General features: G+C 42.1%; 1 protein-coding gene across 4 annotated transcripts in view; it reads right to left on the bottom strand.

Annotated features, from left to right (window-relative positions):
• GK5 (glycerol kinase 5) overlaps positions 1-23,213 on the bottom strand; it is a 67,139-nt gene extending 43,926 nt beyond the window's left edge. For 2 of the 4 annotated variants that reach the window (XM_087430447.1, XM_087430448.1), the window contains exons 1-3: positions 23,014-23,213; positions 15,344-15,437; positions 12,559-12,634 (exon numbers count right to left, since the gene is read on the bottom strand). In XM_087430447.1, the coding sequence (XP_087286573.1) occupies positions 12,559-12,634; positions 15,344-15,437; positions 23,014-23,175 (332 nt within the window). In that variant the 5' untranslated portion in view covers positions 23,176-23,213. Of the gene's footprint in view, positions 1-2,469; positions 2,528-7,361; positions 7,379-12,558; positions 12,635-15,343; positions 15,438-18,798; positions 18,984-23,013 lie in introns of those variants that run through there. The other 2 variants (XM_087430450.1, XM_087430451.1) reach the window with 2 other exon arrangements.
• Between the last annotated feature and the right edge of the window lie 2,135 nt (positions 23,214-25,348).

Here is a 25,348-nt window from a genome sequence, read left to right as displayed (position 1 = left end):
AGATCAGATTCTATCCAAAAATGATATTCTTTTTGAAGCACTATAACATGTACACTTCCAAAAACAAAACAAAACTAATGAAAAGGGTTTTAAAGACTTGCTTATGCAGTTTTAAAAGCAAGATAAAGAAGCCAATGCTTTCCTCCTTCACTTGATATGTGCAATCAGAGAAAACCTCTGATCCTACGGAAGAGCTAAAATATTGCCTGAGCCCAACTCTACATCTCTCAGCTTCAGAACTGGCTCAGGCATTGGGAACCTACTATGCTTACCAAAATTTAGCCAATAAAACGAAATTCAACAAACTCTGGGTCAATACTACAATAAAAGTACAGAGCTAAGAAATATAGCAGAAATAAATCCTTTTTCCTTTGAGACTCCTGAGAATCAACCACTGACATCTACTAATCTTCAACATCCAACTCAGGCTTGCTCTCACCCCTATCTCCAGCCTTCTCCTGTGAGTTGAACCACGTTGAATTCCCGAGACTAGTTCCCACTCTTCTTAAGCAGTCCACACCCACGGTCACATCCTCAGCTTTATTACCTAGAAACATCCTACCAGTGAAATTCTAACATTCCAATATATCAGGTGATACATCTTGCTATTATCTCAGTTCTCTCAATCTTACTCCCCAAACACCTTCCCTTCAAACACACGCAACCTTTAATCCTCCAAACATTCCCTCTTCTTCCTACCAACCCCTCTGAGGCTTGCTTACTTCCTGGATCCCATGGTCTGTCACTTTAATGACCTGCCTTCACATTCTCTATACCCTGACTCTCTCTTTTTTTCTTAATTGTGGTAAAACATACATAACATGAAATTTACCATTTTAGTAATTTTTAAGTGCACAATTCAGTGGCATTAAGTACATTTCACAATGTTGTGTAACCATCACCACTATTTTCAAACACTTGGGTTGTTTCCACCTTCTTGCTATTGTGAATAACGCTACTGTAAACACTGCTGTACAAGAATCTGTCTGAGTCCCTGAAATTGCTAGGTCATGTGTAATTCTATGTTTACTTTTTGGGAACTACCAAACTGTTTTCCACGGTGGCTGCACCATTTTACATTCTTACAACCAGTATACAAGAGTTCTAATTTTTCCACATCCTAATACTTGTTATTTTCCTTTTTTAAATTATAGCCATCCTGGTGGGTGTGAAGTGATATCTCACTGGGGTTTTGATTTGCATTTCCCCAATGACTAATGATATTGAGCATCGTCTCACGTGCTTATTGATCATTTGTATATTATTCAAGTCCTTTGTCCGGTTATGAATTGGGTTATTTATTTTTTGTTGTTGAGTTGTAGGAATACTTTATATATTCTGCACATTAATTCTTTATCAAATATACAGTTTGCAAATATTTTCTCTCATTTTGTGAGCTTTCTTTTCACTCTCTTAATAGTGTCCTTTTTTTTTTTTTTTTTTTTTGTGAGGAGATCAGCCCTGTGCTAACATCTGCCACTCCTCCTCTTTTTACTGAGGAAGACTGGCCCTGGGCTAACATCTGTGCCCATCTTCCTCCACTTTATATGGGACGCCGCCACAGCACGGCTTGCCAAGCGGGGCATCGGCGCGCACCCAGGATCTAAACCGGTGAACCCCGGGCCGCCGCAGCAGAGTGTGTGCACTTAACCGCTTGCGCCACCGGGCCGGCCCAGTAGTGTCCTTTTTAAAAGTGTTTTGCACCTTTACTTATGGGAGCCACAGCTACATCCTGACCAAGTTACTTCTGTTCCTTTAGTGACCCACGCGGCCAGCACTACCACAGTGCAAATCAGAGAAGAGGTTCTCCTAACGTTTCAGTCCTCCACCTTAGACGGAATCACAAACCAAAGGTGCCAAGACACACACGCTCCATACTGCACGCCGCAGCTGGTTCTCAGAAGCCTAACTGCAGATTTCACATATCAATGACTAAATATTTTCAGACACATCTTTAAAATGCTAATTTTACATTATGTCAAAATAATTTCATGGCTCTATTTTTTATTATTTATGGTTAAATTTAAGGCAATTTTTCTACCTTGAAGAGTTCCAATAGTTAAGAAAATCAAAGAAAAAATTAGTCATCATAAATAGATGAAGACATCTTATTAGTATTCTTTGATGCACAAGTTTTTAATTCTGATGAAGTCCAATTTATCTTTTTTTTCTTTTGAAGCTGTGTTTTTGATGCCATTTAAGAAATCATGACATTGAGGCCTGCACAGTTCCCAATTCTTCTGTGGTTTGGGGTTGCTATCGGCCTCATAAAGCAAAGTAGAGGATCTGTCTTCTGGGAAGACAAAGTTGTCTTCTTCTCTGAAAAATCCTCCTACATAGTTGGCTTTGTCATCTTCTAGAAATAAGAAGGCAGGGATTGAAGCCTCATAAGTCTGGGTTTTCTACCTCAGCTGAGGTAGAGAGAGGATAGTGATTATAACCAGAAAGTTCAGAAAGGGGTGTAGTTACCTCCAGAACTCATCACTGTTAACCAGCCTGGGCTTCATGACAGTCACAGAGTGGCTTCCTTAATAACAAAATAATACAGTTTCAAAGAAAAAAAAGAAATCATTGCTAAATCCACCATCATGAAGATTTCCCTCTATGTTTCCTTCTAAGAGTTTTATAGTTTTATCTTTTAAATTCAGTCTTCATTTTTTTGAGTTAATTTTTGTATATGGTGTAAGGTAAGGGTCCAACTTCATTCTTTTGCATGTAGATATCCACTTTTCCCTGCAGCATTTGTTGAAAAGACTGTTCTTTTCCTATTGCCTGATCTTGGCATCCTTATCGAAAATCAGTTGACCACTGTATTAGTTTCCTTGGGCTGCCATATCAAGGTACCATAAACTGAGTAGCTTAAAACAATAGCAATTTATTGTCTCACAGAGCTCTGGAGACTAATAAAAGTCCAAAATCAAGCTGTTGGCAGGGCCATATTCCCTCTGAAACCTGAAGGGACTCCTTCCTTGCCTCTTCCTAGCTCCTGGTGGTTTGCAGCAATCTTGGGCATTTCTCAGCTTACAGATGCATCACTGCAACCCTCCTTCTTCACATAGCCTGCTTCCTGTGTGTGTCCTCACACGGCCATCTTCGTATGAGGACATCAGCCATAGTGGATTAGGAGCCCACCTTACTGCATTACCATCTCGTCTTAATATATCTGTAATTACCCTATTTCCAAAGGTCACATTTTTGAGGTACTGCACTTGCTTCTATGGGTTATTTGCCCCAAATCTCCCTCACTCCTAAGTGTTAGATTACTGAGTCAAAGGGTAAGACAATTTTCCAGCTCCTCAAATGTGGCCAAACCTGCAAAATTTGATGTTAGAATCAAGACTGCATATTGATTATTTTAATACTTCTAACGCTGCACAGTTAAATGCCTTCCCAGCTAAGGTGCCCATACCAAATGGTGCATGGGGAGTGCCTGGACCATCAGTTTTACTTGATAAGCATTTGGAGGCATTAATTTTATATGAAAACAAACTTGAATATATTATAGAGTATGACAGCAACGCATGAGTAAACACTTTTGCCATAATCTCACCCACATGGATTTTTCTTTTTGTTACTTTAATATATAAAAATGCACCTTGCTTTAATAACTTGTTAGGGTGAATACTGAGAGGTGCTATTTATAGGAAAGATACAGTAACTAATGGAGTTGAAAGTGGTTACAAGGCAATGTCATGAATCCTGAATTGTATAGTTTTAAAGATTTTATTTATTTATTTTATTTTCCCCTCAAAGTCCCAGTAGATAGTTGTATGTCATAGCTGCACATCCTTCTAGTTGCTGTATGTGGGATGCGGCCTCAGCATGGCCGGAGAAGCGGTGCGTCGGTGCGCGCCCAGGATCCAAACCCGGGCCGCCAGCAGTGGAGCACGCGCACTTAACCGCTAAGCCAGGGGGCTGGCCCCTGAATTGTATAGTTTTAAATTATACTATTTATAATGTGTAATTTTATACCTTAATGTACAATTTTATTTTTAACAGATTAATTCATCAAACATTCCTTAAGTCATGAGAAAGTCCTTATGTCAGTAAATGAGATGTTTAAAACTTTTACCCTTTGAAAACAAACGTGGCAACTCTAGAAATCTGATTTCCCCACTCCTCAGGGATGCTGATTTTTCCTTGTTGGGCACTGGAGCTGCCAGTTTGTGACTTTTCAAAACCATTTTTGTAAAGTGTGTATTCCTTGTTGTGTGTGGTTACTGAGGTTTCCGAAACCTCTGTTCTGTTCTCTCTGTTTTACTGTCTCTCACTTTCACTCAGTGAAATGATCAGCTAGTGACCTGACAAAGATTTTCTTAAACGTCTGGCTCCAAAAAAACCCAAAAAAGTACTGGCCCTTTAAATCTCCCAGTAGATGTTGCCTAAGGCTGAGAGGGCCGAGAGGGCCAGAATCCAGGTAAGCATCTGTGTCAGTCCTGCGGGGCACCGCCAAATCCACGAAAGCATATAAGCCCAAATTTTTGTAGAACAAGGTCCCTACTGCCTGCCCTGGCACTAGCCACCCACTGCAGGAATGTGGGCTGCTTTCTCCACACCCACAGCAGGGCTGAGGAATGCAGAAGGGCAGCCAGTTTGCACGTATCCTCTCTTACCTAAGGATAGCAGGCTCTACCTTCACCCAGCACTCCCCTAGTTGTTATAAGGGCTGATTAGATTCTAGAGCTCTGAAATCATTGATTCCAAACTCTCCTTCCAACTCAGTGGTGGAGGGACCAACCCCTACAGCTTCCTACTCCACTATTTTACATGATATCACTCTATAACTCTTGACTTGCAAGTTAACTATCTACCTTTTCAACACCTAACCTATAATCAACTTTCTTCTGTCTCGACTTTCAATGCCAGAACCATTGAGAGGAGTTGGAGAAGAGTCACACAGCCTTATGAATTGGTACAATCCATATCTATGGAATACAACCTTGTCTATGCTCTCAAATCACTTAAAATGATAAAAGTCCTTCTCCTTTCCCTCATTAGTTTCCTCTCCATTCCCCACAAATAGCACATCCAAATTTTCAGCAGATTTTGAGCAAAATTTTGAAAAATTTTCAAGAAATTGAGACATCCTTAGGCCATCAATGGCCTCCTATCTCTCAAAGGAGGTTAGAACACAGCTGACCTTCGCCAGCTCCCCACTCTTCCACCAGCTATAGCTACAGCCATCACATATCTCTCTCTCGGCTCAGAGGAAAAGCGTTCCTTCTCCAAGTCGAAGGCTGGCATCTTCACCTGTACTCTCTACATCCACCCCTTCCTGTCTCTTCCACCACTTCATTTCATCAAATATACCTACAACTCTCTTCTCTAACATGCTTAAATCTCCCCATCTTTGAAGCAGAACCAAAAACATCTCTCTTGACCCAGGATGCCTCCTCACCTAGCTAAGCCCCCTCAATGTTTCATTACCTCCCATTACCTCAACCAAATACAACTCAAATGCAATTTAGACTCCCAATAATTCATGAAAACTACATTCACTATGGTCACCAACGTCTTCCTAATTCCCAGATTTACAAGATCTTTTCAATTTGACTTGACCTTTCTGCAGTATTGGCTCCAGGCGATCACTTCCTCCTTCCTAAAACTGTCACTTTCCCAAGTTTCCATGATGTCACTGTACTGTTTCTCCTTCTACCTCTCTAAGTACATCTTCCTGGTTTCCTTTGCAGGTTTTTCTTCCTCTGACTGCAAGTTAAATGCCGGCATTTGTTGAAGATTGCATCCTTGGTCCCCTTTTCTTTTTAACTAGTTGCTCTCTGAAAAATCTGACCCACACTCATGAATGCAGTCACAAGACCACTCACCAACCTACATCTCTAGGGCCAAGCTCTCACTTATGTCCCATCCCCTCACAAAGAGCTGCCTTCCTCACCTCTCCCAAGATTGCCCCACATCCGCTCAAATGCAACACATCCACCCAAACCTGCTGCTGCCCTTCCTCCAGCGTGCCACACCTGAGTTAACAGTATCCTTCAGCTGCTTCTGCCTAAAACTGGGGGGGAGGGGACATCCTAAGTCCTCAAAGGGATTCCTTAACATCCCTGGAGCTTATATTCTAGTAGGGGGTGAGAAACAAATGAGTAAATATAAAATATCATTTCATATAATGATTATTCTATGAAAACATGGTGAAGGAATAAAGTAACTGGGGCTGGGTTTCTTTAGATATATGAGTAATATGAACAAGGACTAGCCTCCAAAGAGACAGCCCAGTCTTAGTTTCATTCCCCTCAAAGCCACCATCCACCCTCCTTCAAGAATATTCTTTCTAAAATGTAAATTCCGTCCCATTACTCTACTGCTTAACAGCTTTTGATAGTTTCCTAGTTTCCAAACTCCTTACCAAAACAGATGGCCTTTCCTGCTCCGGGACCCTGCCTTCCTCTCTAGGTTCATCTCAATCACTCAGAGATAGGAGTGCCTACTATGTGCCAGGTACCGTTCCAAGTGTGAAGGACCCAGGGAGAACAAGGCAGACAAAAGTCCCAACACTCACGGAACTTCCTACTTCTATGTAAGAGACATAATAAATAAATATGCAAATAAGTAAATAAAATTTTTAGATAATGACAAGTGATATGAAGAAAATAAAAGGGTAAAGTGACAGGTAAATAAAACGGTCAGGAAAGGTCTCTTAAAAGAAGTGATTAAGGTGGGGTCCACATGATGAGAAAAAGGTAAGATTTGGGGAAGAGAGCTCCCGCCGAGGGAGCAGCAGGTGCAAAGCTCGGAGGCAGGAACCAGTGGGAAGCGTTCAAAGAACAGAGCAGCCAGTACGGCTGGAGCACAGAACAGGAGGAGCGTGGTCGGAGATGAGGTCGGAGTCCGGGAGGAGCTGGAACACTTGGGCGTGGTACCTCCCTACTTCACCCGGTGAATTCCAAAGTCCATTCGACGCTGCAGACACTCCACATTCTTGCACTCCTGCCTCTGCCAGCGATTTGCTCTTCCCACATAGGAAACGCCCACTCATGCTTCAAGACTCAACTCAGGTGCCTCTGCGAGACCTTCCCTAACTCCCCTTCTAGGCTCTTCAGTCTCCTCCTCCAGCCCCCTCATTACAAGGTATAAAGCAGTTCTACAGGGCAGACATCTATGAGGCTGCCCCTAACCATCTATGTCCCCATCTGTGGCTACCACTGGGCTCTGAGCCTCTGGAAGGCACAGTCTACTCACTTTCAGATTCTCATCACGTAGCCCAGACACCAAAGAGGTATTTGATAAGTGAATAAACACTGCTCTACCAAAGAGGACTATCAGACTGTGTTTGATAGAAATGAAATCTATTGGTATATGATTCTTTGAAGCCATTCTACAATAGCATCTACTTATATACTTACATCTGATTTTTAATCGCTGATTCAGCAAATATTATAAAGCAATTTGTGCCGGGAGCTGGGGACACAGCTGTGAACAGAGACATGGCATCTTTACTCCAATGAATATACTTTCTATCAGGGAAGTCAAACAAATAATCAATTGCTCAACTGCTTACTTACAACAGGAATAAGTGCTATGGAGGAGAAATCTAGGGTGTCATGAGTGTATTTCACAGGGAGACCCTATCTGGCCTGGGGGTCAGAAAAGGGGTCTTTGAGAAGTGACAGTGGAACTGAGCTCTGAAGGATGAAAAGGAACAAAGAAGGAGGGTGAACATTTCCAACGAAATGGATTATATGTTCAAAGGTCCTAGGGCAGGATGAACCATGTGTTAAAGGCTAGTGTAGCTGAAGAACAAAGAGGAGAAGAAGACGACAGACGAAAGTGGCATCACTAACTCATAACATGGTAGAAGGCAGTCTAGAATACTGATCTCAAGCGGTAGCATATATTCCAACCTTCACTCAGTGATTTAGGTTTACAGTCATGAGCAGCATAATGACATTTTGGTTAAAGACAGACCACATACATGATTGTGGTCCCATAAGATTAGTACCATAGAGCCTAGGTGTGTAGTAGACTAGACCATCTAAGTATGTGTAAGTACACTCTATGATGTTCCCACAATGACGAAATCACTTAAGGACGTATTTCTCAGAACGCAACCCTGTCATTAAGTGATACATGACTGTACTTTATCTCTGTCAACAATAAAAGGAGAAATGGAGGAGAAACATGAATGGCAAGACTATGAATGAACTGCCTTAAACCTCTCTAACACATTATACCATTCTGTGGCTCTTAATGTATTTTGTGTCATAAGTAATTAATAATAACTATTAACACATGTATCAAGTACTACAATAAAACATATATTTGGTGTGGGAACACAGAGTAATTTACATGCTAGTATTATGAGACTGTAAATTCCTTGACAGCTGGTATTTTTATTCATCTTTACATTCAATTCAGCAACCAGCACAGTGCCTTACCCCCAACAAGCCCTCTGTCACTGAGTGCATCCCAGTCCAAGTGACTCACAGTTTACGTGACTAATTGGCACACACACTGATCTGAGGTTAGTTGGCAGAAGCCTCCCTGAGAGACACAGTAACTGAAGAAACAAAACAGCTCATGATTTTTTAGAACAAAACGAATTTAAAACAACCAAAACAGTGGAGATACTAGTTAGAGTTATTTTAGAAAATAGGCTAAACACAACCACTGATTAAATATAGTACTGAAACAAATGTTAACCTGAAGAATAAGAAGAAATCTCAAGGACTGAAAAAAGTTAATAAAAACCGAGTTCCCTGGCATTTGAAGGTGGGGAAGAACAAAGAGAAAAACAAAAGGAAAGTTCAACGTTTTAGACTTCCTGACAGCAACTATAAGGAAAATAATGTTTTATGGCCATGGCAACAGAAGTGCACCATCGACGCAGGAGGAAAAAAAACAATGAGCTGGGAAGAGAAAGTGCTGGCTGGGACTGGAATGAACAATAGATTGTTCCACAGGGTCCGGTCTGTCTCTCTCCTTCTCTCAAAAATGAGCAAGAAGCAGTTCCTGCTGGCTCAGAGATGTGCCCACTCCTGTGTTGTGTCCCAGCTGGTTGCTGGGGAGCTTGTAGAATCTGCCAGCACTATATGCCCTGGGCTCACCAGGGCCTGGGGAGCAGAATAAGGCTCCATTATTTTAAGGTAAAAAAAGTACACAGTTTTGTGTGTTTTTTTCAAAAAAGTATCCAGGATTTCAGTTTCTACAAGCAAAGAGTGTTTCCAAAAATCGAAAGAACACAAACATTTCAAAAAAACACAACCAAGAAGAAAACTCATAACTAATTGTTTTAGGAGGAAATCTTATCCCTCTACAATAACAGCAACACCAGTAAAGGAAGTGTCTATCTTGGAATCCTACTCTTCTCTTTTCTCCTAAAAGTGAGGTATGGTCCTACTGTCACATAAAAACTTTGCTTCACATAAAAATGGTGTTTGGAGAGGTTTAATCCAGCAGCGATGTGTAGGCTGGACCAAAGAGGTTTGCTACTAGAGGCAGTTAGCAGAATATACACACACGTGCATGAATCGAGTGAGGGGACTGCAACAGTTCCAGGCATGAGTAATCATGGCCTGAGCTGGGGAGGTGACAGAAGAAACGGAAAATCTTGGTTACCTTGAAATACTTCTGTAGTTAAGCAGGTTAGGCTTAACTTCCCTTTATAAAGCAGGGAACTAGAGCAATGGGCTTCATGTCAACGGGACCTTCCATTGTCACCTTTAAAAGAAGCTCTGAGATTGAACAAAACAATTATTGCTTTCTTCCTCAGACTCTATTTCTTGATAGCCTATTTCATGCTTTCTCTCTCTTATAATTATGGTTATATGTACATATAAAAAATCGTACATTATCTTTAGTTATGGGTTAATATAAGTTAAAAATAAACAGACTATTGCACTCAGACCGCTCTGTGAACCTAGTCACCATTAGTTTTTGTTTTTTTTTTTTTTTTGGTGAGGAAGATCAGCCCTGAGCTAACATTTGCCAATCTTCCTCTTTTTGCTGAGGAAGACTGGCCCTGGGCTAACATCCGTGCCCATCTTCCTCTACTTTATATGGGACACCGCCACAGCATGGCCTGACAAGCAGTGCATTGGTGTGAGCCTGGGATCCAAACCCGGGCCGCCAGCGCACTTAACTGCTATGCCACGGGGCCAGCCCCCCTAGTTCTTTTTAATTGAAAAATATCTAATTATTTTAAAAAAGAGCACCAACCCCCCCCCCCCCCAATGCACTGGACTATCCATAGCCTCTAGATATTTTCTTGTCGTGCCATGGATATAACAGGAGCACATTTGTGGAGGGAAGCAAATTACGGTGGGTCAAGGGGATAATTTAGTAGTTCTCTCTAAAGTTATCTCAGCACAACAAAGGATATTTCCTCAAGTTACCACCATCTAACATATTCTGAATTGGGAAATGAAGGGGATTCCATACCGTCCACTTCCCATATTCATCTTGGTCCTGTTCTGCCAGCTTGTTGCTCTCTGATTCCCTTTAAATTTGGGGGGAAAAAACTCATTGTCAAAATCCTCAGCCTTCTTCTCCTCTCTCCATAATCCCCACCAGAGAACACATCTACTTCTCAAGACCTCGTCAACGGCAGTGTTCTCAACTGGGGGTGATTCCGCTCCCCAGGGGACATCTGGCAACGTCTGGAGAGACTTTTGGTTGTTACACCTTGGGGAGTGGAGTGTTACTAGCATTTAGCGTGTAGAGGCCAGGGACGCTGCTAAACATCCTACAATGCCTAGGACAGCCCCCAACAACAAAAAACTATCTGGCCCAAAATGTCAACAGTGCCACTGTTCAGAAACAGTGACCTATACAGATGACTTCAATTCATTTATTCTTTCATCTGACAAATGTATTACCTATTTAAGACTTGCTGTGCCCAAGACATTGGGTGGGGGTGGGGGGAGACGCAAGGGGACTGCAGATGCAGGGATCACCCTGAGATGCATTATGCCCTGAAAGAAAGAGCACCTATCTGGAGGAAACGGGCCAAGCCTCAGTCTAAATCAGACCAATGTTCTAACCCCCTTTGGGCTATCTCCACATTCACACGTGCAAAACCAAACAACTTATCATGTTCCCTCCCACCCAGCCCATCACCACCTAACTCCTTCCTCCTCCTATGTTCTCTGTGATTTCCATCACATTCTCCCAATCACCAAGGCCAGAAATACCAGTAAATTTAAACTTCTTCTTCTTGCCTAATACTGAATTAAAGCCCAAGTCCTTGCGAATTCACCCCAATTACATTTCTTAGACTTATCCCCACCCCCTGTGCCCCAACTTTTCTTTCCCACTGCCCCAAGCTCAAGAGGCCCTTTGGAGTCTGGTGCTTTGTAACAAAGATACATTTTACAGTGTTTTTGTTGTTGTTGTTTTAAAAGCAAGAAACACATGTTGAACGCAATATGGGGGAAAGAGCATACGTTTTGGGGTGAAAAAGATAATTCAGGGGGCCGGCCCGGTGGCGCAAGCAGTTGGGTGCGTGCACTCCACTTCAGCGGCCCGGGATTCACAGGTTCGGATCCCGGGCGCACACCGACACACCACTTGTCAAGCCGTGCTATGGTGGCGTCCCATACAAAGTGGAGGAAGATGGGCACGGATGTTAGCTCAGGGCCAGTCTTCCTCGAGAAAAAAGGGGAGGATTGGCATCAGATGTTAGCTCAGGGCTAGTCCTCCTCACACACACACACAAAAAAGATAATTCAGAATCTTAGCTCCATTTATTAACTGAGTGACCCTGAGCAACTTACTTATTTCTCTGAGCCTCAGTTTCTTTCTCTGTAAAAAGAGACTTAATACCTGAATAGCAGGTTTGTTTGTAAGGATAATGGAACCTGAAGTAGCAAAAGTATTCACTATACAGTAGCTATTATGACATTATAACTGTTTATTTATGTTTTTTTTTTTCAGTGAGGAAGATTAGCCCTGAGCTAACATCCGTTGCCAAGCCTCCTCTTTTTGCTGAGGAAGATTGGCCCTGGGCTAACATCCATGCCCATCTTCCTCTACTTTATATGTGGGATGCCTGCCACAGCACAGCTTGATAAGCAGTGCGTAGGTCCATGCTCGGGATCCAAACCTGCGAATCCCTGGGCCACTGAAGTGGAGCTCATGAACTTAACCACTATGCCACCAGGCCAGCCCCAACATTATAACTGTTTAATGTATACATACTTCATATGCTGTAGGTACTTAAATATTACATTTGGAGTAGACTTAAAATATAAACCATGATCAAAATATTGTGTTTCTGAAACCTGTTAGGTTCCTTGATTCTTTCTAGGTATGTTAATTTTTTAAATCTTCAATCCATGCTTATTTGAAAAGCTAACTCACACCAAAAGAAAGGAATGAAGAATTTTAATGACAGCAACAGACTTTTTACTGTTACTATTTTATGTAAGTCAAGTCCAGAGAGCATATTTTAACAAGCCAGAAAGCAGGCCCACTTTCATCCCTCTTAACCAAGCAAAACTGTCCTTAATTCACACATTTAAAACTCCCCAAACAGATTTCACAGCAGTGTATTCACTGTGGTATGAACCCAACAACTGAGCGCTTATCACACAATGCACTTACTTGTCCCATGTAATAAAAGTCGCTCTCTGTGTTGAAATGCCAAGACCAACAATTTGATTCATCTCTATTCCTGCAGCTAAAAATAAAGAGATAAAAACACAGGTTTAAAAGCCAGTGAAGTTTTCCTTTACAATTTTACAATATGGAAAATAAATCAATTAATATAATCTAAGAAAAACACCTGGGTTTAGCATTTTATTTTATTTTTTTATTTTTATTTATTTATTTTTTTGTGAGGAAGAGCAGCCCTGAGCTAACATCCAATGCCAATCCTCCTCTTTTTGCTGAGGAAGACTGGCCCGGGGCTAACATCTGCGCCCACCTTCCTCCACTTTATATGGGACGCCACCACAGCATGGCTTGACAAGCAGTGCCTCAGTGTGCGCCTGGGATCCGAACCCGGGCCGCCAGTGGCAGACCGCATACACTTAACCACTACGCCATGGGGCCGGCTCCTGGGTTTAGCATTTTAATAACACAATTGGAGCTAATAAATAAAGCATTACTGAGATGATTTTGTAGTACTTTTTTACTTAAAAGGAGAAAAGGTCATATTCCAATAATAACAAAATGGCCTTATTGCTTTAAATGTTAGAAAAAAACAAACACTACTCAAAGTCAGTCAGATAGTATTTTCTTTCTGATAATACTAAAAGATTGGATCTTAAAATAAAAATTAAAAAAATAAAAATGGATTTTCTATTCCAAATTTCTTAAAATATAGCATCTCGGGTGTTTTTTGTGATATTCTTTTAAAAAGCAATTTCTCCCACTGGGCAAATTAATGACAACTTCAATTTGAGCAGTGAGGAAGACACATTACCCCTCTACAGTACTCCTTCCAAAAATATTTACCCTTGATAAATAAACAGTAAGCAATAGGATATATTGGAGTGTATGAGGAAGCCATTTGGTATAAAACTAATTTAGCCTGAGCTTGTTTTTCCAAAAGGGCCTGTGGCCTTTGAACATGCATTGTATATATGCTTTAAGCAATTAACCTGTCCCAAAGACAAGAACAAATGCCCTTAAGATAAGGATGCAACTTGCTCCACATTGGCATTTCCTTAAGGATAAGTATCTCCCCCTAGGCTAGGATTTGATTGCTGCACTCATCTGGTAACAACTCAAGACAACAGACCTGCTACCTGCCACGCCCATCAAGACAGCAGATCTGCTGCCCGCTGTGTCCATCAATCACTATGCTGACAGGGCAATCTGGCAGGGTGATCTTGTGACTACTGTAAAAGGGATGTTGCAATCACATGTGATACATGCTCTTTGATGGTATATAACCGCTCCATACACCCCACTTCTTTGGTGCCCTTCCTTCCTTGGGGAAGGAAGGCCCAGGCTATATGGTGATCAAATTTGGCTCATAATAAACTCACCCCAATTTTGATTTATAGATTGATTATGGATTACTTGCACTGACACCCTGAATCTCATCACAAGGCAATAATTAGACAACCCCAACCGAGGGACAGTCCACTAAACTGGTCTGTACTTTCAAAAACTGTCAATGTCACAATGAATATCATTATACGAGTGATTGATTATATTGATTAATCTATAATGAGTAGATTAAAGGAGACTAAACAGACTGACTGCTAAATGCAATGCCTCATCTTGGGTTGGATTGTGGACTGAAACAAAAGTTATTAATAACTGAGATAAGAAGTGAATATTGAAGACTAAGTATTAGAAAATATTACTGCATTAATGTTAAATTTCCTCTGTGATAACTGCATTGTGGTTATACAGGAGAATACTCCTTTGCTTTGAGATAATGCTGAAGTACTTAGGGGTGACATGTTATGCTGCAACCAACCCTCAAATGTGTCAGCCAAAAAAAAAAAGTTTGTGGAGAATGGTAAAGTAAACATTACAAAACCTGTTTGAATGTAGGAGAAGTTATACAGGTGTTCAACGCACTACTCTTGCAACTTTTTTTTAATAGGTTTTGAAATATTTCAAACCAAAAAGGTGAGGAGAAGCAATTCAGCCAGAAAAATGAAGTAAAAGACCTTTTAGATTTTACATTCACAAGTCATTTTTCACCACGTTCTTTTTTTTTTTTTTTTAAAGATTTTATTTATTTATTTTTTCCCCCCAAAGCCCCAGTAGATAGTTGTATGTCATAGCCGCACATCCTTCTAGTTGCTGTATGTGGGACTCGGCCTCAGGATGCACGGAGAAGTGGTGCCTCGGTGCGCGCCCAGGATCCGAACCCGGGCCATCAGCATCAGAGCGCGCGCACTTAACCACCAAGCCACGGGGCCGGCCCATTTCGCCACGTTCTTAAAGAAGGCTGCACTGAAAACGTTCTTAAAGAGCTAAGATTTCAGACCACGGCTGCGGACAGGAGAGCACTTTGCATCAAGGGGCCTCACAGAAAAAACAAAACAGAAGAAAAGCTTATTTTATACTAAAGGTAACTCAGCCGTATACTCTTGAGAGCAGGACGCATGTGCTGTGACTCTGTTTATAATCCTTTGGTATTTTGTACACAACAGGAAATCAAATCGCTCTAACTATAACCTGGAATGAAGAAGGAGGGGAAACCCTTATACTGTGGCTGAAAAAGACCTACACCAGAGGACAGAGCTGCTGTCACCTTTCCTTGACAAATGTCCCCTGAAAAACACTGGGAAACTGACCCCAATAAAATACTACACGTATAATTGTAACTTAGGAAACCCACAAAATTCTACAGATACCTGAGGAAAACTCTTATTACAAACAAAATACACTTCACTATTTTTATTCTTATAAATCCCATTACCTTTGACAGATTCTTTTATTACAGCAACAAATTGAACCCAGAGAACATCAGGATCAATTTCAACCCAGCCGGTTTGAGGATAAAGACTTTCTACCTATTTAGGAAAAGAAAAGATTTAGTAAAAACAACATTAGATCAAGTCAATAGTATCTGAGTCTTAAGATTACTGGTTAAAATAATTAACAACATGGTTTTATTATCAAATTCATTTTTATTGTTAATATGGGAAAAAAAACATATATGAAATAAAAAAGGGCTGTACACCAAAATAACAGTAGTTATCTTTAGTTCATGAGTTTACAGAGGATTTCAGCTTTTTTATTTTATCTTTATTTTCTAAGTTTTCTACAATGAAGGTGTGTTGTTTTTGTAATAAGAAAAAAAGACTTTAAAAATTAAATAAAGTACCAAGCTCTGGTTCAGATTACAATGGAGTAAGCACACTCCATCCTGACTCTCCCACTGAACGCAGACACAACATCTGTACAGAATGCATGGAGCAATTATTTGCTGGTATTAAAAAGTTCACAGTGGCAGGCAGATTGGGAAAGAAGATAAGAATTCTAATACCACTAAACTGGTGGTGAGTTTCCCATTTTTCTTCTGGTATCCCCAGGCCTGGACCCAAGGCAACATAAAAACCAGAGTGGGAACCAGGGTACAGAGGAAACTCTAGGCTAACCAGAACCAGAAAATCCCAACTCACATGGGGAAAGATCATCAATAGATACCAATTCCAAGATGACACCGATATCTAATAAAGACTTTAAAGCAGCTATTACAGCATTGAAATAAATGGAAAAACAGAAAGTCTCAGCAAAAAAAAGACATGAAAAACAAAACGAAAATTTTAGAATTAAAAAATACAATAATTAGAGGAGTGAAGGAAATGTAGAGACGTTGGTTAAAGGGTACAAACTTTCAGTTATAAGATAATTTCTGGAGACCTAATGTACAACATGGACACTATAGTTAATAATGTTGTATTGTACACTTGAAATTTGCTAAGAGAGTAGTTCTCAAGTGTTCTCAACACACACACACACACACACACACACAGTAATGAAGTGAGGCAAGGGGTAGGTTAATTACCTTGATTGTGGTAAATAATTCGCAACATATACGAAACAATTCGCAATGCCTACCAAAACATCACATTGTGTGCCTTAAATATATACAATTTTTGTGTCAATCATACGCAATAAAGCTGGAAGAAATCAATTAAAAAAAGAAAAATATAATAAGTAAAACAAAAAACTTACTGGATTGGCTCAGTAACAGAAAGGAGATAACAGAAGAAAGTTAATAAATTTGAAGATAGATCAATAGAAATTATCTAATCTGAACAACAGAAAGAAAAGAATCAGAAAAAAATGAACAAAGCCTCAGGGATCTGTGGGACAAGAGCAAAAGGTCTAATGTTTAAGTCATCAGAGGCCCCAAAGAAGAAAGGAAAGAGCTCAGTGCAGGAAAAATACGACTTCAGGGCAGTAATAGTGCTAAAGACTCCCCAAGTTCAGTGAAAGATTTCAAATCTATATATTCGAGAAGCTTAGAAAACTCCTAACAGGATAAATCCAAAGCATTACACATCCAGATCCAGCATAATTAAAATGCTAAAAACTAAAAACAAAAGAAAATAATGTGAAAGCAGCCAGACACATTACATATACAGAAAAATGATTCGAATGACTGTGGATTTCTCATCAGAACCATGAAGGCCAGGAGGAAGCGGCTCACCGTTTTTAAAGTGCTAAAAGAACTGTCATGCACAACTCTGTATCAAAATCCCAACAGGATTTTTTGTAGGTATAGACGTGCTGATTCTAAAATTTACACGGAAAGGCAAAAGAACTAAAATAGCTAAAACAATGTTGAAAAAGAATAAAATTGGAGGAATCACACTATCCAATTTCAAGATTTACTATGAAGCTACAGTAAACAAAATAGCATGCTAATAGCATAAAAATAGACAAATAGATCAATGGAACAGAATACAGTCCAGAAATAGACCCACAGAAATATGACTAATTGATTTTTGACATATGTACAAGACAATTCAATGGAGAAAAGATAGCTTTTTCAATAGAGTTGGAACAATTAGACATCCATATGCAAAAAAACTAACCTCAACCTAAACCTCACATCTTACACAAAAACTAACTCAAAATGGATCATAGATCTAAATGTAAAACATAAAACTGTAAAATGTTTAGAAGAAAACACAGGAGAAAATCTTTGTAATTTGGGGTTAGGTGAAGAGTTCTTAGACACGATACCAAAAGTACAATTCATAAAAAAAAAATTGATAAATTGGACTGCATCAAAATTAGAAACATTTGGGGCCAGCCTCGTGGCTTAGTGGTTAAGTGTGCGTGCACCGCTGCTTGTGGCCCGGGGTTCGCATCCCGGGCACGCACCAACGCACCGCTTCTCCGGCCATGCTGAGGCCAGGTCCCACATGCAGCAGCTAGAAGCATGTGTAGCTATGACATACAACTATCTGCTGGGACTTTGTGGGAAAAATAAATAAATAAAATTATAAAAAAAAAAATTAGAAACATTTGCTCTGCAAAAGATACTGTTAAGAAAATGAAAAGACAAACTACAGACTGGCTGAAGATATCTGCAAACCACATATCCAACACAGGACTTACATCCAGAACATATAAAGAAGTTTCAAAACTCAACAGTAAGAAAACAAACAACCCAATTAAAAAATAGGCAAAAGAGGGGGCCGGCCCGGTGGCACAAGCAGTTAAGTGCACACGTTCTGCTGTGGCGACCCAGGTTCGCCGGCTGGGATCCCAGGCGCGCACGGAGGCACCGCTTGTCAAGCCATGCTCTCACGGCATCCCATATAAAGTGGAGGAAGATGGGCATGGATGTTAGCCCAGGGCCAGTCTTCCTCAGCAAAAAGAGGAGGATTGGCAGATGTTAGCTCATGGCCGATCTTCCTCAAAAAAAGAAAAAAAAATGGCAAAAGACGTGAACAGGCACTTCACCAAACAAAATATAGACAGCAAATATGCAACATCATTAGCCATTAGGGAAATGCAAATCAAAACCAAAATGAGACACCACTACATCTATTAGGATGCATAAAATAAAAAACACTAACAATACCAAGTGTTGGGGAGGATGAAGAACAAATGGAACTCTTATACATTGTTGGCGGGAATGCAAAATGGTACTGCCACTCTGGAAAAGTTTAACAATTTCTTGTTAAGTTAAACATTCACTTATCATATGACCCAACAACACCACTCCTAGGTATTTACCCTAGAGAAATGAAAACTTAAATTCATATTAAAATCTGTACACAAATGTTTATAGCAGCTCTATTCAAAGACACCAGAAACTGGAAACAACCCAAATGTACTTCAATAGGTGCATGAATGTTGTACATCCATATAATGGAATACTACTCAGAAACAATAAGGAATTGGGGCCACCTGGTGGTGTAGCAGTTAAGTGCGCGCGCTCCACTGTGGCAGCCCAGGCTTCGCAGGTTCGGATCCCAGGTGCGCAACGACTCTCTGCTTGTCAAGCCATGCTGTGGCAGCATCCCATATCAAGTAGAGGAAGATGGACACGGATGTTAGCCCACAGCCAGTCTCCCTCAGCAAAAAGAGGAGGATTGGCAACGGATGTTAGCTCAGGGCTAGTCTTCCTCAAAAAAAAAAAAAAGAAAGAAAGAATAAGGCATGAACTATTGATACACATACACTATGGATGAATTTCAAAGGCATTATGCTGAAAAAAGCCAGTCTCCAAAGGCGTACACTTACACGACATTCTCGAAAAGACAAAACTACAGTCATGGAAAAGAGATGAGTGGCTACAGAGGTTAGGAGTGGGAGGAGGGTATGACTACAAAGGGGGTAGCACAAGGGAGTTCTTTGGGTTGCTCCTATACATGTGCCAAAACTCATAGAATTTATTCACCAAAAAAGGCAATTTTACTGCATGTTAATTTAAAAAATAAAATAAAAAGAACCTATGGCTTCAGGTTCAAATGGCTTAAACATATGTGTTTTATCTCCAATTCCTCTCAAGACTTTACTAAAATAAAAACATTAAAAAGGTTTATGCACAAGAACAACGAGAAGAGAGCAAACAGGCTCAGATCAAGTCTTAACAAACATTTTTAATATGAACAGTGAGTGGGTAAGTGATACATGGCTAAGTACAGAGGAGAAACCTGATTCCTCACTCCTGCTCAGATTACACCACATCTCTGTTCAACCCCTGATAGAGATTCTAGGGTAGAACCCTGAAAATCAGAGGCATCTCCCATAGCTGGGATGCCAGATGGCGCTGAACACAGGATTGGCTCAAAGTCTTTATAAGGATCCCCAACGCCCCTCCACTGGATCACTGCTCCTCCCTAACCTGGCAGAAGGTAAGAATTTTACTCTCTGTAGGGGTTGAGGCAGAGGAGTTACTTGCAAATACCAGATACAGCTGAGTGGGGTAAGACATGGTACTGAAAAGAGGAACAGATTACCAACCAAAGATCACCATGTAAGGAAAATCTCTAACATGTAAGAAAAGCCCAAAACAAAGAGTAAAAAGGAAATCTGAGGAAACAGTGACAATGTGGGGAGCCTGGGGGTGAAATGGGGTGATATGGAAAAAAAATCTATTTCCCCCCCATCAGAAACAAAGAGATTTAACAAAATCTATTTGCCTTCTATCAAATAATATTTCTGTTCTTTCTATGCAAGACTTTAATGACCACAGACTAATGGCTCAATCACAATAAACATTTCCTCACCCCCAAAAAACTCAGTGTAGACATCATCACTTCAAGCCTACAAAGTGTCAGACTTGACAGTGGCACTCCAGGGTCACTTCCCCGGACTCCATCAACCTTGACAGCTCGCCCTCCTCAAACACACAATAGTGAAATCTCCTCTACTGAAGGAAGACCAAACCGAAATTAGATCAAGAATATAATCAAAGCTAAGAAGAAAAATTGTTTTGTTAATTAAAAACAAAACAAAGACAACAACCAGATTCTTTCAAGAATGTACAGAGCACACAGTATTGGAGATTCTACTGTTTTCTTTGGAGTAGCCTTTCTGTCCTGTTCTCCCAACTAATACGTTATCTTTCATGGTTTCTCACAATGGCCTGATGTTCCAACAGGGAACATGATAAACTTTCTCCATTTTTAAAAACTAAAAATATCAAATATTCACATGTGGGATTTCCAACTCTGAATACTACTCTAGTATATAACACTAATATTTAAGAGTCCATAGAAAGATTTTTTTTAAAACACAAATTATATAAAAAGGCTAAAAATGGATCTCGGCTGTTAAAGGGGCTGGCCCTGTGGCATAGTGGCTAAGTTTGGCACATTCCGCTTCAGTGGCCCAGGTTTGCGGATTCGGATCCTGGACGCAGACCTACACCACTCATCAGCCACACTGTGGCAGTGACCCACGTATAATAAAGTAGAGGAAGACTGGCACAGGTGTTAGCTCAGGGCTAATCTTCCTCAGGCAAAAAAAAAGTGAATGTCACAAGAAATAAGATTGAAGTCTTCTCAGAGGCCAAGTACTAGCCTCCTAATGTAAGGGTTCATGTTTAGGATTTCAATTTTAACTAAAACACCAACACAGCCTATTTTGTACTTGTCTCTAAAGGGTGCTCTCTTCAGTTTTTCTTTTTCTCTTTTTTTTAAGCTATTTATTTGGCAATATCAATCAAATCCCATACTAAGAGGTTTGGGGTTTCTATTTTACATTCTTTCCATCATAATATTTGCAGAGGTGTGATTTTTCACTTGAGAAAATAAACACAAGTTCTGTATCCGATCCATAGAGCCCCATGAAACAAAGTGAATTCCTAATACTTTGATTAAATGCAATTCAAGTATTTATTCTGTATCCAGGTGGTAATCTACCAGGTGCTAAGTAGCAACATAGGCCAACAAGACCGTCTTTCCCAAAGAACTCAAGCTATCTGAAGTAAAGGGCCAGTTGTTTGTTTCTAATTCATTGTGAACCAACAATTTTTAACACACAATTAACTTTCTAGGAAAAAACTACATACAAAATAAAATCCCAAATGTTTTACTATTAAGGTCAACAGACAAAAAATTACTCTGCCACACTGCTAAACAAGTTTCTAAATGCTTAGGTTATCTATCTCACTCCAGCAGCCCAGGAACCACACTTTAAGCAGCACTGCTGTCAACTCCTAGCACAGTCTGAGAGGCACTGCTATAAACTCCTTAATCTATGATAGTGCTTCATCCTTCGAGGGCAGGGACTTTTTGTATTTTTATTCACCCACAGATCTTTCCATACACCTTCTCCACAGCTTAGAGTCTGAGCAAACCACTCCAGTCTCCTGCTACTCACAGCCATCCTGATTCATCTTTGAGATTCTTAGCTCATTTTTATAAAACTAATGACTCACTCCAAATTATATAGCAACTGTGAAACTTTGTATCTAACAATTTCTGTCTCTTTTTGGTTCCAAATACTTCAATTCCTTTAAAAAAAAAATCACTGCTTAAAACAAAAGTACTTTGCGTCCAGAATTATAAGGGACACTGTGTGAAAAGTATCACTGTGTTGTGATAAAGACTCATAAAAAAATAAGAAGCATACGGCAGCTGAAGGACAGCTCACTGTCCCGCTCCCAAAACCCGAAGGGAAGTCTGTTGTTTCCTCAAAACAAATGCTCGAAGCAGTCACTACCCTGGCTGGACCTGCTCCTGGGCAACTGCTGTGGTTGGAAAACACTTCTAAGGGGATGGGGAGAAGGATGGGGGCCGAGAGAAAGCGGGAGTCAGTGCTGCTGGGAATGGTTTAGGAATCTAATGGCTCCGGTCCTCCTTAACATAAAAAAGATGTTGCTATTGGAAAGAAGAGTGAGTAAGAACACCATATCCAATAAATCTTATTGTTGGTGCGCTGGCAATTGCGTAGAAAGCGACACTCTATTAATACGAGAACAGAAGAATATCAACCTGTTGGCTGCTTTACGAATAACAACAGCTAATGACTTGGTAAGTTCTCAAACCAGAAAACAGATATTTTTATGAATTCTCACAGACGTAAAGGAGAAAAGTAATGACAAAATACAGCCTTCAAAACTTCTCCAGTACCTCCTACAGTCATAGAAATCAGTTGCTCAGGTGAGGAACCAGCATTCTGAGAAGTAGTAATAAGGATGACAACTGAAGCATGGACAGTAAAGTTAAATTCTATCAAGATCTGAAAAATCAAAATGTAAATAAAGACAGGGTTGGAGGTCAATCGAGCAAGTGCAGGAAAAACCAAGCAAGTCACAGAGCACCCTCCGGCTGGATGCGCGCAGCCTGCCCTGCGCTCCCTGCGAGTCACCGCAGTCCCACCCAGGTGAGATCGGAGAGGCCAACCCCCAGGTGGCAGGAAGGGAGCGAGCGGCCCCCGGTCACACACCCGGCCCCTCCTGCCCTCAGCCGGGGCGGGAAGGGCCCGGAGGCTCAGCCCTGCCTGGGGAGGGAACGCGGAACCCGGCGGCTCCGGGCACGCCGCTCAGCACCGGGGGCCCGCGGGGGCTGCAGGTGGCCGCGTCCGGGCCGGCGGAGGCGGCCCCGCCCGCTCGCCCCCCGCGCCCCGCTCCCGGGTGCCCCGCGCGCCCCCGGACGCCCGGCCCCCGCTCACCTTCTGCACGCTGGAGCCGCGGATCCGCGCCGCGCGGTCATAGACGTGGCAGCGGATGACCGAGCTGCCCACGTCCAGCCCCAGCACGAAGCCTGCGCTCGGCGGGCACAGGGCGCTCCGCTCGGGGCGCCCCTGCTCCGGGACGCCGGGCAGCCCCGACATCCCCACCCCGCGCGCCCCTCCGCCGCAGCTGCCGGCGGGGCGATGCCTCTCCACCGCCGCAGGCCACAGGCCGAGCGCGCCCGCCCCGGCACCGCCCCCGCCCCGCCCCCCGCGAGACCCGGGAGGGCCCCGCCCCCGCCACGGGCCCCGCCCTACGCCGTGACGTCACGGCCGCGCGGGCAGCGTCTGGAGGCGCGCGCTCCAGCGCCGGCCGCGTGGGGCGCGAGCCGGGGCGCCGGAGGCTGCGCGAGTCCCGGACTCCTGCCTTCTTCTACAGCCCGGTTCTCCGAAGACCCTCCGCTGGCTGCGTTGACTGGGCTCCTGCTTGTTTTCTCCGCCTCGGAACCCCAGGCTCCCGGAGGCGGGGCCTGCGCTTCTTGTAACCCTAGTTACGTCTTATGAATCTCTATTAAAAGTAAAGCGACTTGAAGAGAAATTCCAAATTCCCCCGAAAGTATTGTCGGGGGAAGAGGGAGAATCTCCCTCTGCCCTTTCCCTTAAGGTTTTTTTTTTTTTTTTCCCCCCAAAGCCCCAGTAGATAGTCGTATGTCATAGCTGCACATCCTTCTAGTTGCTGTATGTGGGACTCAGCCCCGGGATGGACGGAGAAGTGGTGCCTCGGTGCGCACCCGGGATCCGAACCCGGGCCACCAGCATCGGAGCACACGCACTTAACCACCAAGCCACAGGGCCGGCCCTCCCTTAAGGTTCTTATGGCTGGCCAAATAATCAACAAGACAGGTTAGCAGGAGAAAATAATACCAAGTTTAATAACATGTATACATGGGAGAAACTCAGAAATGAGCAACTCGCCCCTCTGTCTAAGCTGCTTGCTTAAGTATTGCAGCTAAAGGAGAGGAGCGTGTTGGGGGTGGGTAGTGGCCTGGGACTTCAGAGGGCAGGAGGACAATTCTTTTCAGGGTCATCTATAGATAATGTGGTCAGGGAGAGACAAAGTTTTTGATAAAAGAGGCTTGGTGCCTTTCCTATTATAACCTCTATCCTACATTATCTTTACAGCCATCATGATAGAAGATCTGTTCCAGGAAGGAGCCACCAAGTCAAATTCTTTAGGCAGTTAGTGGGGGAGGTCAAATGTCCTTCAGAGAAAACAATCAAGGTAAAGAGATATATTTCAGGGTGGCCAAATCTTGATTTCCCACAGTATTAATAATAAACTGAAGGTCTCCCCCGAAGACTTCTCTTCCCAGGAAACCTGGCAAAATTTGCACGTATAATACACATCAGTAAATACTTGCTAAATGCAATACAACGAATAAGACCTTCCGCGGCCCTCTGTGGGGAGGGGGGACCAAGTGCAGGGTGGCTGCTCTTACCATCACGCTCCACCCCGCGCTCCTTCTTCAGGAATCTGAAAGCCTCTCAAAGGCCAAAGGGCATGGACTCTTCCAGGCACGTGGCAAAACGGGCCAGGAAGGAGGCCTATGGAAACTTCGAGATTCCTGCAGCTCTAGTTCCACGGTTCACCGTCCTTGAGCCACGAGCCCACGGGCCTTCCCCTGGGGTTGTCCAGCTCCCAGGGGAGGGTCTTGATCCGTAGGGAGTGGGGAGGTGTTCGTGCCTGCTTCAGCCCCCTCTCCACCACCACCAGCACTCCAAAAAAACCAGTGCCTGAAAATAGTCATTATCTTCTTTTTGTAAAATTATACAAGTTAGATGGATGTTTGCTTTTTGTGAAAACGTTTAACACTGCAGGGTGGTATATCTATTAAAAAGTGAGGGATATTCATTTTGAACCAAATCGTTCTTTTGACCAAATTGTCACGTTGACCAGCTTGCTTTCAGCCAATTTGACCAAATTGGGTTCTTTGGCCATATTACTTGAAGTTTGGAACATACACCTGGAAGAGTTTTTTTTTTCTCTTTATATCCTGTCTATGTCCAATAGTACTCGTTTGTTCAAATGTCCCCAGGACTGCCTTCACCAGTGGTGACCATTTTGGTGAGTCATACATATGTTCATCTCTTGTTGTAATTTGAAATAAATGACAAATGGGTTGTGTAATGGTCAGAGTTCTCCAGAGAAACAGAACCAATAGGATAGAGAGAGAGAGAGAGAGATTGAGATTTATTTTAAGGAATTGGCTCACATGCTTATGAAGGCAGGCTGGAAGACTAGAAATTCAGCAGAGAGTTGATGTTGCAGTCTTGA

Source organism: Ceratotherium simum, chromosome 5, assembly GCF_057802395.1.
Source record: "Ceratotherium simum simum isolate JZ-2026a chromosome 5, ASM5780239v1, whole genome shotgun sequence".
In the NCBI taxonomy this organism is placed as follows: Eukaryota; Metazoa; Chordata; class Mammalia; order Perissodactyla; family Rhinocerotidae; genus Ceratotherium; species Ceratotherium simum.
The sequence above is the reverse complement of the archived record's forward strand: the minus strand, read 5'-3'. Positions and strand labels throughout refer to the sequence as shown.